Source organism: Haliotis asinina, chromosome 1 (assembly GCF_037392515.1).
Source record: "Haliotis asinina isolate JCU_RB_2024 chromosome 1, JCU_Hal_asi_v2, whole genome shotgun sequence".
NCBI classification, from domain to species: Eukaryota; Metazoa; Mollusca; class Gastropoda; order Lepetellida; family Haliotidae; genus Haliotis; species Haliotis asinina.
This window is the reverse complement of record NC_090280.1, coordinates 95684458-95700968: the sequence shown is the minus strand read 5'-3', so window position 1 is coordinate 95700968 and position 16511 is coordinate 95684458. Positions and strand designations below refer to the sequence as shown.

The 16511-nt window shown below is 41.6% G+C and overlaps 1 protein-coding gene across 1 annotated transcript in view; it reads right to left on the bottom strand.

Annotated features, from left to right (window-relative positions):
- Positions 1-13701, bottom strand: part of LOC137284676 (WSCD family member CG9164-like) — a 32184-nt gene extending 18483 nt beyond the window's left edge. The window contains exon 1 of the mRNA XM_067816586.1: positions 13595-13701. Coding sequence (XP_067672687.1) covers positions 13595-13670 — 76 coding nt within the window. The 5' untranslated portion in view covers positions 13671-13701. The remainder of the gene's footprint in view (positions 1-13594) is intronic.
- Positions 13702-16511: the final 2810 nt, after the last annotated feature.

The following is a 16511-nucleotide window of genomic DNA, read 5'->3' as shown; positions in this document are numbered from 1 at the left end:
TGCTTCAAAACGACACAAATTGTCAAGGGACGTCTGGAACCTGACACGTTTCTGTTCTGCTGTCAAGAGCTTTGGCACCCATCTTGCAGAAACTTTAGTCATTCCTAATTCGTTGGGGATAATATGCTCAACCCTCTCATGAGAGATGCCCACTACACTAGCAATATGTCGAGTAGTCAATCGTCGATCATCCATCAACGTATCGAGCACTCGCGTGATGTTTTCTGGAGTGGTTGCTGTTGAAGGCCTTCCTGAGCGTGGGTCATCATCAAGGCTTTGTCTGCCACGCTTAAATTCTGCAGCCCACTTCTTTACTGTGGAAAATGAAGGAGCATCATCCCCTAGAGTGGAGACCATGTCAGCATGTATCTGTGTTGGGGATATCCTTTTCTTTTGCAAGTACTTGATGACTGCCCTGTATTCAGTTTTGTCCATTTCTGATGATTTCAGAGGGTAGGTTTACCAAAAGAGCTGTAGTTGAGATAAAACTATTAGTACGTTTGTAGTTCTTGTGTCTATGATTCACTAAATGATTGTCCTTATTGGTGGCAAACACCTGTCTCTACCTGGTGGGGAAAAACACTCAGGCTGAGAACTTTTCAGCCAACCCTCGTACGATGTTCATGGGTCGTCTGGTCCCAACTGCATTATTTATAGATAAACAGCTGTTTATTCTCGAATGCAGCCTTAAATGGACAAACAAACAAATAAGCGTAAACAAGGTGCCCATGTAACGAACACATGCTGGATTTAAACCACAAACACTATCCTTCAATCTCGATCCTGATTACGCATGACTACTCATGTATAGAATCTTCCCTGGAGTGTTGACAATGTAGCGATGACCTTTCACTAACCATAATACCGCATGTCTTGAAAATGAAAATTTGTGATGGCCATCTCCTGAGGATGGAATCAACACCGCCATGTCTTGAAGATAAGCTCTGGAATAACCCATAACACTTAGGTCTGGAGTGTTACTGTAGGTTTTCAGTGACTTTGGAATGCACAGAGATTTGGATGGTCGTTTTGTTTAAGCGTCGCATCGTCACCGAGAACGTTTGAGATCGATTTTTCCGTGTGGAGAATGACTGACTGAATGAATGAATGTCGTCTTCTAATGTGAACGTTGAAAAAGAAACCTTAAACAGCTCACTCTGAGAACGGCGTGTATTGATAAATACATACAAGTAATTTAAATAAACACACGATCCATTTAGAATGAATGAACGAATGAATATTGTTTTACGCCGTATGAGAACAATGTTAGTTTTCGCTACATTTTAATGAATCCACGTGCCCCGTTGAAATGAAAACATGATACATTTAGATGTATTAATAGATATTGCTTTTTGTTAGTTTGCGCTACATTGTTGGGCTGGGTGAGATAGAGCCACTGGAGATACCGAAACTTCTACACACCCATTTATACTTTTAGAAAAATAGGATTCGAGTCAGAAGTTCCCGTCAGCAATAGAAAAGGAGCGACAACATGAAACAGTAATGATACCAGGTGTTCGCGAAAAGGTGAGCGTATCCTGCACCACCGGTGGCACCCGTGATGAACATATTCTGTCTATTAAATGATCCACCTCATGGCTCACCGTATGGTGAAACTCAACCTGGAGAATTGCATCGGGGCATCATTTATCACCGATACATCAAATTTTGAAATGTTCTTTACATATCTACCATAAAAGGTTTTAAAAGGTTTACCGGGGCCTTGAATGTTTTAACGTTGATCGTACAGCTTCTGAGCAAGAGAGACATGCCGCCATGCCTGTTGCAAGAGTCCAGTAACATGATCAGATGGTCAGACTATTTACAACACGCTTATACATTTATACATGGATAATTACTCAGAGTGATGTTTAAACTTTTAAAATGCATTAAATTCAGTTGTTTTTATTAATCATTGAATGCGTTTTTGAAACCTTAAGCAATTCCATCTGCAACTTCTCCTCAGTGTTATACCAAATAACCGGACTGGACACTACTCCGGACAATCTACCACGCCCTGATGACCTACGTGTTTGCTAAATAAAGTAAATACTTATATACAAGATAAAGTAGAGCGGTGTCTTATCTGTAAAGACAAGGCGCATCTAATATCAATAAACAACAATTCTCAGTGAAGCTCTCTTCATAAGTATTCCGACAGACTAGGTAACGACTCTAGATTTATAGTATTATATATTTCAACAGTCCCTTGGAAGTCTCCGGGATACAGAAGCTCCAGGCGTGCCAGGTCTTGGGAGAGGGAGAGATATATCGACTCAGAGGCCACTTGTGGTTAATAATTGGCTTGCAGTGGACACGCATACCGTAGTTTCTCTTACAACGGCACATACCACAGATCATGTTGGTAAATGAGGTTCGGTTGCTGGAACTGTCTCTTTTGTAGAGAGCACACAGGTAATTACCCAGGTAACATCACATTACAGGGCCAGTGCTGGTATTGTTCTGGCCTGTACCGTCGGTACTGGCATAACGCACGCCAGTATAGAGCCAGTATTGGACCAGTGCCTATTTTCCTTTAGTGGCCCTCTACAGGCAAAACTGTACCGGGCCATATATGGATATGGGTACCGGAAACACAATACCGCATTGCTGTACTGGCCCAGTAGTGGCCCAATGCAGGCAGTGCACTTCGTGTCTGGGGAATTGTGCGAGATTATCTCACGACCATGTCGTCTGCTCTAGAAAGGTGGCCAAAACTTAGAGGTTGACACTTTCCATATTTCTGAGTGTAACCTGATGTAATGTAACTCTAAATAGTAACAATCTTTGTTTTGAATCACTTGTAGAGACTACTTTTTCTACTCAATTTAAGTGTTGAGCTAACTTTTGAATAATAACAAGCAGTATAAATTTTGCTGAGACAAGAGCATTTTGAAAATTTTAAACACTCGGTCATTCATCATATATGCCATATTTTTAGATCACGCAGAACCTGTTTGCATATCTGATTCAAAAACATAAGTTCAGTTCAGGAGGAATTAAACTCTTATAAATAAACTTGTGTTTTGTTTTGTTTTTCTCCTTCACATTTTTTTGGGGTATCAGCTTGTTATAAATAGTAGAAACGGTTTTAAACTTATAACCGGGCCAGTGTCGGTCAAACTGTAAAGGACCAATTAGGCAACGTACTGGGCCTGAGTTCCCTGCCTGTACTGGGCCAGTTCAACGCCAGTGTGCAAAATAGTACAGGCCCAGTTCTGGAATGCCTTAAATGGGTCTGATGCTCTGACTGCTCGAACCCACGACTTTTATCCGCCAAGTCATCCCATGGCCGCGTCGGAGGGGTCACGTGGGTTTCATGTCGTTTTAACCAGATTCCAGATACAGCGTTTCTCCTAACAGAAGTCTGAGTAACAAGGTTAAGCAAGGTTAATACGACTGTTCGTCCATCTAGATTAAGTGCAACTTACGTCCGTCTTCAAAAATAAGAGACCCGTGGAGATCTGGGGTAGAACAGGTCTTCAGCAACCCATACTTGCCACAAAAAGGCGAGTATGTTTGTCGTAAGAGGCTACTAACGGCATCGGGTGGTCTGGCCAGTTGACGTGGTTGACACGTTATTGGTTCACAATTACGCAGATCGATGCTCATGCTGTTGGTCACTGGATTGTCTGGTCCAGACTCGATTATTTACAGACCGCCGCCATATAGCGTGAGTATAGCTGGGTGCGGTGTAAATCTGAACTCACTAACAGATAAGATGTTCAAGCTAGAAAATGCTGATGCGCCAGGCACCATCCCCAACCCCATTGGGATAATATGTCTTTTCCCCAAGATGACTGTAAGACAGCAGGTCGAAGCTAGTAGAACTGGTTGTCGCGCTGGGAGACGCTTCAACACCCAATGCAAGAAGTTTCCGCGATGAATAATGGGTCAATGGTGAGAGTGTCTTGGAAGTATCTGTGACTCAGAAGAAGGTAGCCATGGAACTGTATGGCTCGGGTTAAAGACGAGCTATCCTGTGCTAACGAAACGCGTAAAATTTTTCAGATGATTAGAAGTTAACAGAAAAAGTAAAACTACGTTTTATGCTACAAACATGTTCAACATATTAAAGCAAAATACTTTTTTCGTTACACGGGACCTACCACGTTTTCTTTAATTGTACATCAGACCTACCAAAATGAGTATGGTTTTGCGCCGCTTTTAGAAATATTTCAGCAATATCACGACGGAGGAAACGAGAAATTTGGCTTCACACAATGTACTCATGTGGTAATCAAACCCAGGTCTTCGGCACGACGAGCGAACACTTACACCAATAGGCTACCCCACCATCCTACCAAAGACCAAGGTGACAGCTGAAATAGTCTATTAGAGTGACTGCATATACTACAGGCTGTAACAGAGTGCTATTGTCGTTTGATATACGATTTACTGTTATGATGGAGAGAGAATGGGTACCAACACATCCGACGTGAAGAATTGTCTTTCTTGTCATAAGTTGCGACCCAAGTGGTTGATGCATCCCATGGCATCCTAAATGGGTAGGCGGTGCTCATGTTGTCAATCACTGGATTAGCTAATCCAGCCTCGACTAATTACGGGCCTTAAACATAATATGAGACATTGCTATTGTCAGCAAAACGATCTCATGGGTTCTCAGGGAGCCACATTGATGGCTTATCGCAAACTCCTTTGCATCACCATTACCCTCCCAGTGCGATATTATAGTACAGGGAAAGGAGGACAGCCACTGTAAAGAGTTTTACCTTAGCTGACAGGGGCTCTGAACAGTGCTCCAATTCAGAATCTGGGATTTGTTCTCAGAGCCCGGGTAGGACTTCAGTAGAAACGGCGTTGAGGTTCAGTATGGAAGTCAGGAAGGACGGTTGGTAGTGACGTGTGTCCTCAAGTACCACTTCTGTGTAAGCAACGGCACTGCCTGTTGACGTTAATCCAGGAATCGAAATTCGGGGAGATTCTGGGATTCGAACACGCATTCAGTGGATTTTGGTAGAGTACTGACACACTTCTTTACACAGGCCCTCAAGCAATCTTGTGTCCTTTGTACCTTGTACACATGTGAAATACACGATATCTGAACGAAGAGTACACTCGTTAAGCACAAAAACATGATAGTTGTTTCATGACTTTTGACATGGTGTGAAAAGACTGCATACCAAGAGGGATATACGTTTTCCAACAGTCAATATGAGCAATATTCCTACAAGGTGATCTCTCTGTGTCAACATTTAACGGCTTTCTGGTTATAAGCATCTCTTTCTACGAAACAAATTATGCGTGTCCTTTGACTCCTGCGTAAACGTTGTGTCATCGGGACTACTTCTATTACACATTTATCAAAATTAGAATATAAAAAAAATATCAAAATCGAAATATATTCTGTGGTATTATTATGAGTCATTTCCAAATTTGCCAGATAAGTAAAACAAAATATGTCCGATGAAATGGCCTGTATTTCACTCTCACTTTCTCCTTATCCAAGCGGTATAAAAAGTTTGGAAATTAACTTAATGCCGAGCCAGTTCCCATCAAGGATGTCGTCACAGCATAATAGCCCCCTGGGCAAGGCAGTGCATTGTGAACGTATTGACATCAAGTCGACATATGTAGATCAACAGGGCACCCTATGCTGGGCGAACTGTTCAACATGTCAATGCCTCATGTAGGGTCCTGCTGAAGAACAGCAACAAGACCCTCTCCAAATCACAACCAAGAGCAGAGTAGTTTGAACAGTTTTGAAGAAATCATCATCATCATCTGTTTATCAATATTTATAATATGAAACAGTGGCGATACCACGTGTCTGGGAGAAGTTGAATCCTTCCTACTATCCTTCATAAAAAATGAAAACAAAATCGTTACGGCTGGTCAATTGTTTACCTGAAAATATTGGGGAGCGTATTGTGCATGTCAAAAAATGAATTGCATCGGGCATAATTTTTGTCACTTATATGTCAAATTCCGAAGCTTTCTCACCATGTCTATCATAAAACACTTAACTGAGGCCTGAAATATTTTCAGTTAATCTGAAATCCAAATATTATTGTTGTTTTTTCTGTAAACTCAATATTTCTTATGGATATTATTTATAAACGACTCCCCTCATACGAAGACACAAAACAGACTCAATGACACAAGTTCCGAACAATAAGTATCGACCTTGACAGCACGAAAGTTTCGACGTATGATGACGATAATTTGGACCACAATATTAAACCCGATTATCCCCGACATATGGTCTATCATAACCCGCATCCGTTGTATTCCGGTAAAAACAGAACAATTTAATTTGATGAGCGTTCTGACCTTTCTAAACTGCTGAAGGGATAATTTAATTTCATTGAGTTATTCATGTCACACATAAAGTCACTTATCTGAGCAATAGTTCGTGCAGATATTTGTAATACCTGGAAACCGAGAAGTAGTGAATTTTGACTGAGTAACATTTCACTATGTTCATCTTATCGGTAACGTCATGTATGCGCTGAGTCACTCAGTGGCACACTTAATATTGATGTTGTTGCAGAAACGAAATTTGAAAGTTATGTGGTTAAACTTATGAAAGATAACTTATTGATCTTGGGTTCTCACGACATGGTTCATCGGCTCAGTGTTGCATTTTGAAATGATGCATATTTGCATAGCCCGCTACTGACAAAACCTATAATATCAGAAAGATATCGTCGATGTTAGGGAGAATCAAGGGCGGAAACGATCTCAACTATCCCATGCTTGATTTGGAGTAGATGCGCGGAAGCGTTAACAGCGGACACTTCCCGGTTGCGCGTTATGGTGTGATAGTTGTTCATGCTATTCGCCATTGATGTAACTGCCTCAAGTTTTGATAGCGTACAGAACGTTTCAGCGGCTCTGGATGGGGTTTCATCGTGCCTTCACGATGTACGTATTCACATAATGTCTATATAAGGACGAGTTCTTCATTATATGTTTAAGGGTGTGTTAAAATAACTGTTCATATACGCTCCAACCTTACCGCTACGACATTCGTAAGTCTATATTATGGTGTGTGAGTTACAACCACCTTACCGCTACGACAGTCGTAAGTCTATATTATGGTGTGATAGTTACGATCACCTTACTGCTACGACAGTCGTAAGTCTATATTATGGTGTGTGAGTTACAACCACCTTACCGCTACGACAGTCGTAAGTCTATATTATGGTGTGATAGTTACGATCACCTTACTGCTACGACAGTCGTAAGTCTATATTATGGTGTGATAGTTACAACCACCTTACCGCTACGACAGTCGTAAGTCTATATTATGGTGTGATAGTTACAACCACCTTACCGCTACGACAGTCGTAAGTCTATCTTATGGTGTGATAGTTACGATCACCTTACCGCTACGACAGTCGTAAGTCTATATTATGGTGTGTGATAGTTACGATCACCTTACCGCTACGACAGTCGTAAGTCTATATTATGGTGTGTGAGTTACGATCGCCTTACTGCTACGACATTCGTAAGTCTATGTAGAGGTATGTGAGTTACGATCACCTTAGTGCTAAGATCGCTTTGTACAACGGCACCAGGACGATACCATATCGCAGTTTAACATGGATATCTCACTCAGACACAGTGTGCTGACTCCGTGGAGTCACTTTCACAACTATCGAAAGACATGTACCATCGTTTATAAACGTCTTTAGGTAAGAGTTGGTTATGCTTCACGCCGTCTTAGCAATGTCCCAGCACTGTGGGGAACACCACACATGGGTTTCACACATTGTACCCATCTGGAGAATCGAACCCTGGCCTTTGGCGTGACAAGTGAACTCTTTAACCACTATGCTGCCCACCGTCCATCATTTGGCAAGAGGTAGCAACCCCGATCATCTTCACTACGGGCAAATAGAGGAGGTCGTGTACATGATCAACGATCAATGGTTATATCATACTAATTAAGTCACGAATAAGTTAGCTTTAGACTTCTCAGTTTTCTGTTGTCTTTTCCTCACACTGATATTTTAAGAGCATAACACGCTGAAGACTTCTATCCCGATAGGACAGACAGTGCCACAGCATTAATCCTCAGGGAGAAATAACATCACCTTGACAAATCACCCTGCAGACACTTGGCTGAATTTTCAGTGAAATGACCAAGGATTCTATATTGAAACAATTACAGCAGGCTAGGAGTGGTTAAACGTGGGTCGTCTACATCAATAATCTGATAAAAGTAGCGGAAATTGACCTTGTATCATCAATATTGGCCTGGTAAGGGATATTTGCATAGCATTACAACAATACACTCCGCGTAGAGACGGGGCGCGCCAAGTGAAAGATGAGGGTATCTCTCTGACCAGATCAGTTATACCATCGATTACGGCATGAAGCAGAAGAAACGAATATCCGAGAAGAGCAAACATTGCCATTATACGACTGGGAATATTGCTGTAAATGTTCTTCTATCGACCCTCCAGTGTCTAAGTATTTGTTAAAACGTAGCAGAACACGTCGGTCTGCCTTAATGATACATTTGCGGGACATTGACGACACATTGGAGATGGGATGCCCACGTCTCGTTTGTCAATTGAGTATCTCCTTTAACAATTTGTAATTTGAAATATTTTGTTAAATAAACTCACGGCTCAAAAATATACACTTGAGAAATCGATTTTACCAAAAGATTTGAAACGTTTCCAAACTATTACGACGCTGACGAATATCGCCGAAGCACTGTCAAAAACACAACCATGCTATCGCATCATATACACAACATTTCTTGTCTCTTTTTTAGAAAAAAGATAAACCACAATCTATACATTCTTTTGGGTTTTTTTGTGGTATGCCATCATACCATGGTCTTCATTTCAGCTTTGTTTCACCACTTGACGTTGCGTAATGCATTTCGCATGCCTACCAGGGGATTATTTAATGGCAGTTTGGAGTTCCGATTGTGCGATGGTTTTATGATTTCTAGCAAAATTGAGTTTTGCACGTGCCGTCTCGTTCAGTGGATTTACACGGTAATGACATTGCAATGCCACTATAATGACATAATCTACCAGTGATATTGACATTCTGCAGCTATTACCACTAACATCCCGTGATAGTAATAGGTTATTGTACATGTCGAACTGCGTCGATATCAATCCGTTTTCAGTTGTTGAATGACATATTTGTGGAGAGTAACAAACATGGCCGTTTTACTTGCAGTTAGGTCGTTGTGACGACGAATTCTTTCAGCACGGCACTTTGAGCAAGAACAACCCAGTGGTAAAGCGTTCGCGCCTCAGGCCAAAGGCCCAGGTTTGATTCTTCATATGGGTACATTGTGTGAAGCCCATTTCTGGTGTCCCCCGCCATGACGAGGTGTGTCGTGGTTAAAGTCAGAGCCATAACCCCAATCCGATGTATATAATACAGTCAACTCTCATGATTTTTCCTTTAATGCTTTAATTAGCAATTAAACTGATATCTAGTCCCACAAATCTCAAACAAATCATAACGTTTATCAAATCCGAATAGAACCCAGAAAAATAACTGAATGTCTTAGACAAGACAAGACTTCTGTACTCTAGTAGGACTAAGCACTGTCGGTTGACTGGAGAGGGCAGTTTGGGCGACTGCGGTACTGCGACATTGTGGTGTGTTTGGCATGGTATCATTGATCTTTCATGTCTTGTTCAGATGTTATTACATCTAGGGTCTGCTGTGATATTAAAAAACTAAACTGCATATAACTTTATACCCATGTGTCTGTATTTCTGTGAAATGCAAGGGACTAAGAAAAACAAACTGTTTCAGGTTGTTCAGTTTGACCTGTTCAAGCGAATACTACTGCATTACGTAATCGTGTCACAACTGGTTGGGTCTATTAAACAAGGTCGCCGTTTAACATCTCAATGTGAAATTGTAAGCAATGTCTTTCATTAAACAATTACAGACGGTTTAATGTTTCCTATTCGGGCTTTTTGGCAACGGCCAGCAGCAGTGAATCGGGTTTTGAAAGTAACTAACTTTACGTTGTAAAGTTCGTATATACCAAACTAGATTACTTAAAAAAACCCGATTCAGGTAAAGCATGAAACGATTGGGGTTGTTTTCAGAAGAGTTGTTTTCCGGGACAAGTTCCGTAGCGAATCTATGTATGTATGTTCGCATGAACGCAACGATAACAACAATTTCTGCTTCTCCATTAATGAACCTGCCGTTCGTGCCATTTGACCCCCCGGATCATGCATATGTGGAGTAGCTCAGGTCAAGCTGAACAATCTGTAGAAGCAGGAGTATAACGATGATACAAACGCCTGGATAACAACTTATTGTACGCAAAGGGCGACGTTTCGAAATCAGATCTTGTACGAAAAATCAAGCTAAAAGTGACTGCAACGAGGTGATGAGAAGCACCAGACTAGAAATAACAGCAACATGTAACTGATGGCAGGAGGAACAAAACAAGGTGGAGAGTAACAAATAGTCAAGAAGTCAGTATTACAGGAAGGATTAAATTGTAATGGATTAAAATTGTCAACAAGCTGGTGCAAGTGACGAGTTAGTAATACACACTTAATATGTCGATGATATGTGATACAGTTCTAATCCAGTTATCAAAATTAATAATCTATGTTTCGAATTATGCGGATCACGACACAACTAAGGGAGATAACGTGACACTTGGGTTTGCTGTAAAATGCTTATACCGGTGTCGAAACGTTGCCTAATGCCAAAAAAAACAAAAAAAACACAAGAAGTCGGCATCCACATAATTGCAATTTTGAGAGAATAGGTCGTATTTCCACGAATGATGTCGAATATTATTATTCCCTTCCTTTTGTTTGTTTGTTGCTGAACGACTCACTCCACCTATATGGTGTCGGTCCCTTTTGTGCGTTTAATATTTTTTAGCTTTTGCAAGTGGCATCAATGCTGCAAATCATGTGCAAAATCTGCCAGTTTGAATGAATTATATTGTTCCAAAGAATATTTTCAAATGGTTTTCTTTTTTCTATTTTCAAGAATTTTACGAATTACGGGTGGTCCGGTTATCTTCGCCAGGCAGCGGGGCGTACAGTGGTCACACCAGACACATTGTAGTAGGTTCGAGTCCCAGTTCACGACAATTATGGTGTTAAGTTTGGCAAGACCATAGCCTTACTCGTCTCTTTTATCAAAGTGGAAAACATTGGCGAATCATGTTATGTTCGCATCTCCTCCTAAATAACCCTGCCACACTTATTATTTTGCCCAGTAAACAAATGGAAGTTCTGTTTACTACATGGACATGTCAAACCTGATTTACAGTTTCAGCACGGACACACAACCGTGTAGCAGAAAAGTAACGAGATTCTAAGTAAGAAAATCAATATAATTAGAGAGAGACGAATCCATCTTCCCAAACGACGTCCTCCAAAACAATCAATGAAACCTTCAAGTGTATTAATTTTATATTTACAGAATCAGAAAGGTTGATATTTCCTCTTTCGAACAAAAAAGAGACCAACCCATTTAATGAAAAGGCCATGATATTGCCATCTGATTTCCACATTTGTTTCATACGATGTCTTTGATCTGCATATTCCATCGTAAATCAAAACAAGAAAAAAGTTGTTACAATCAGGGCTTTTAAGTCATCCGTAAATCAAACTCATAATTTCCATATCGACATTCGGCAAGGTCTCGTGCGAAAGGGTTTCACAATAATAGGATTTGCAACCAAATTAAGACGATATAAAAACGTTTAAAGGCTGGAAACAGGCACCCGTGTCAATTTATGGTCTGAAAGAAGGCTGTCACCTGAAAGTTTGTAGATCAAATAAACTATGATCTTAGCATCACGATCATCATAAAGTATGGGGATTACGAAAACCTTAGCGCTAAGATTACTTTAAGAGGCAAGAGGGCCCAGGAAAATTTTTGCTAGTACTACTTGCTCTGTTTGTAAAGTGTAACTGTTGGCTTCGTCGGCCGGGGACAGATACATCCTTTAGAGAAAGGGGGCTGCACACCATTGAGAAAACAGTGCGTCGTGCGTACGTGCGTGCGTGCATGCGAATTGTCATTTAACAAAATTTCAGGACAAAGGGAGAGTACGTAACTTGGGTTTAATGTCTGGTCTTTATTACGTGTAAATATTTAGACAAGTCCCACATATACATCATTGGGCCACAAATTCTAGTAACATGTTTACGTAATTCCCTATATTGCTTGATGACTGTAATTAGAGAGGCTATAATATCATAGACACGCGATCTTTATTACCTTGTATGTCCCGGAATACTGTAAAATGGCTTCCTTGTAACATTTTACGAGCGTTGTTATTTGTCGTGCGAAAGAAAGTACACTCCTTACAGTGAGTGTGTGAGTGAGTGAATTCGTGAGTGAGGGAGTGTGTGAGTCCTCATTGAATAAGTATATCAAGACGCACTGTGGGACTAATCCCGATATTTGTCTCCAATACAACACCATTGAAGAAACAGTTCTTCCCTGTCTCACTTGCAGCCACAGTCAACCCTGGATTTTCACTACCTTTTATTCCGGCAGTTTACACCAATTTCGTAGACTATTGTACTGCGAGCACCTCGTCATTATGCATGAACCGGCGTATTTGCGTTGATGGTGCATGTCACATTTCATCATAAATAATGAAATATATCCTGTAATATATTCATTTGCTGCATGCTTGTGTTCTCAGCAATGACCTTTCAAAGCTGCTACAAGTAAAAGTACTGATTGCAAATTTTCCAATTACTGAATTCATATTTTCAAAGCGATTCAGTTGAACATGGTCAGGGACAATCGATTTATCCAGCATATTGAAATATAGGATTATAGTCAAATACCGTTGTGTCGAAGTTTGATGAGTCTTCCCCATTGTTGTGTCGAGGTAAGGTTAGTTCTTGCGTGTCTCGTAATGAGTCGACATTTTGCGGTTGTAGGCTGTTTACAATTATACACATAAAACATATGTATTGTATACATGTATGTCATCCTTCTCATCACGTGACGTGGGTCGATGCTCATGCTATCAACCACATACTTGCTAACATGTCATTAACAGACCGTTGGGTATAATATTGTGCTCTAGCATTGTGTGTAACCTTGACCTGTCAGCTCTCAGGGCCCAGATTCCAGGTCATCATGTCTTACTGGCATTTAGGGCTCTATGTAATCAGGTCCATGCGGGGGTCATTCGGTGCAAAGCAAAGCCTTTCCACACTTTTAGACATGCCTAAATACAACTGGTCAACAACACTTATCTTATATAAACGCAAACAGTGTAATACAAATGCTGCTGTTGCTGTTGCTGTTGCTGTTGCTGTTGCTGCTGATTTTACGCGTCTGCCAAGCTCGGGAAGCAATGTTTGTTTAACAACAAATTCCAGGAAGTAGAAAGTAAGGTAACGTCAAATGTAAAATAATTATATCACGTACCTGGTAAAACTTTTACTTAACACACATTCTAACCAACCGATGTTATTTATGTATGGTAGGTATGTTTATTACAAAACTGACACAGAACAATGTCCCGTGTCTATGTAACTGAGATGTCGTCTGGTCTAACTCGACAGCCACACCTCAAACTTGAACATATCACTAATGTTATCAGCCTCTCAGGTGTAAATTAGCTCTCACTCACCTGTAGCCTGTTGCACGAGGTGCCTCAACCACGTGTTGCCCGATCCAGGGAAACTAGCCAGAGCTGTTAACGGCATGGGGGTGGGGGAAAACCCAATCGTCTTGCACGTGTAGCCCCCGCGTCGCAGGTTAGCTAAAAAAAACGGTCCATGATGGGATATCCACGGCGACGGAGCCCGAGACAGATAGTACAGGCACACGACGTTAATTACGACGATGTATACAACGACACACAACACAGAAGACTTGAGACGCCGATAGAATCGCCGGAAGGTGTTCATCATCTTTCGGTGGCAACACCTTCACTCCCGTCATCATCGTCTTGGAGTCGGAGAGACGGCGTCCGATCAGTGTTCCACAGCTTTTAGTGTTCCCTGTTCACTTGTGTATTCCGTATATCGAGCCGACTGTAACGTGCTGGTCTGCAGTGGGAGCGGTAGACTGCCTTGTACAGATATCAAGATGGATAGTACAAGCAGCCCTCGCTTGGTCGTCCGGCCTCGATCTAAATTATCACTGTACTTACATGCATCTGTGGAGTACACAGACGTATGTACATTCACGGGTTATACCAGTATCGACTGAGGCGAGGGTGTTCACGATTTTCGTTGAACCGTCTTGAGCAGTTACCGTATTTAGTCTGGTGGCGCACTGTGTGTAGCTGGACTGTCCTCACGTTAAACACGAGTGAATGAGTGAGTGTGTTGGTGGGCGAGTGGGCGAGTGAGTGAGTGGGTCAGTAGGACAGGGAGTTAGTGGCTGAGTGGTTGGTTGCGTGAGTCCTGTGTAACTGAGTGAGTGAGTGAGTGAGTGAGTGTGTTTTGCTGGCTTGCTGACTGAGAGAGTCGGTAGATAGCAGAATGCATGATTGTGGAATTCCAATTGATTACAGCGAAACACCATCATTGCCCTCGCGAGTAAGTGGTGAGAGAATGAGTCGGAATCATGTTTGCTTTCAGCGAAACATCCTAAACGCCTTCTAAAGCGGTAAGGAAGGAAATCGTGTATAGGAAAATGTTAACGCACACGCACACCCACACGCACACGTACACAGATCGTCATTAGACCGCATGAACAGCCACGCAGTTCAATGTATGGAATACCCCCGGAGGCATGTCACTAAATTCATAACTCCGAGTATTCAAACACTCTACCCAAATAGACACAGTTCAATGTATGGAATACCCCGGAGGCATGTCACTAAATTCATAACTCCGAGTATTCAAACACTCCACCCAAATAGACGCAGTTCAATGTATGGAATACCCCCGGAGGCATGTCACTAAATTCATAACTCCGAGTATTCAAACACTCCACCCAAATAGACACAGTTCAATGTATGGAATACCCCGGAGGCATGTCACTAAATTCATAACTCCGAGTATTCAAACACTCCACCCAAATAGACACAGTTCAATGTATGGAATACCCCGGAGGAATGTCACTAAATTCATAACTCCGAGTATTCAAACGCTCTACCCAAATAGACGGACTACAATGTATGGAATACCCCCGGAGGCATGTCACTAAATTCATAACTCCGAGTATTCAAACACTCCACCCAAATAGACACAGTTCAATGTATGGAATACCCCGGAGGCATGTCACTAAATTCATAACTCCGAGTATTCAAACGCTCTACCCAAATAGACGCAGTTCAATGTATGGAATACCCCCGGAGGCATGTCACTAAATTCATAACTCCGAGTATTCAAACACTCCACCCAAATAGACACAGTTCAATGTATGGAATACCCCGGAGGCATGTCACTAAATTCATAACTCCGAGTATTCAAACACTCCACCCAAATAGACGCACTTCAATGTATGGAATACCCCCGGAGGCATCTCACTAAATTCATAACTCCGAGTATTCAAACACTCCACCCAAATAGACACAGTTCAATGTATGGAATACCCCGGAGGCATGTCACTAAATTCATAACTCCGAGTATTCAAACACTCCACCCAAATAGATGCACTTCAATGTATGGAATACCCCGGAGGCATGTCACTAAATTCATAACTCCGAGTATTCAAAAGCTCTACCCAAATAGACGCAGTTCAATGTATGGAATACCCCGGAGGCATGTCACTAAATTCATAACTCCGAGTATTCAAACGCTCTACCCAAATAGACGCAGTTCAATGTATGGAATACCCCGGAGGCATGTCACTAAATTCATAACTCCGAGTATTCAAACGCTCTACCCAAATAGACGCAGTTCAATGTATGGAATACCCCCGGAGGCATGTCACTAAATTCATAACTCCGAGTATTCAAACACTCCACCCAAATAGACACAGTTCAATGTATGGAATACCCCGGAGGCATGTCACTAAATTCATAACTCCGAGTATTCAAACGCTCTACCCAAATAGACGCAGTTCAATGTATGGAATACTCCGGAGGCATGTCACTAAATTCATAACTCCGAGTATTCAAACGCTCTACCCAAATAGACGCAGTTCAATGTATGGAATACCCCGGAGGCATGTCACTAAATTCATAACTCCGAGTATTCAAACGCTCTACCCAAATAGACGCAGTTCAATGTATGGAATACCCCCGGAGGCATGTCACTAAATTCATAACTCCGAGTATTCAAACACTCCACCCAAATAGACACAGTTCAATGTATGGAATACCCCGGAGGCATGTCACTAAATTCATAACTCCGAGTATTCAAACACTCCACCCAAATAGACACAGTTCAATGTATGGAATACCCCGGAGGCATGTCACTAAATTCATAACTCCGAGTATTCAAACACTCCACCCAAATAGACGCACTTCAATGTATGGAATACCCCCGGAGGCATCTCACTAAATTCATAACTCCGAGTATTCAAACACTCCACCCAAATAGACACAGTTCAATGTATGGAATACCCCGGAGGCATGTCACTAAATTCAT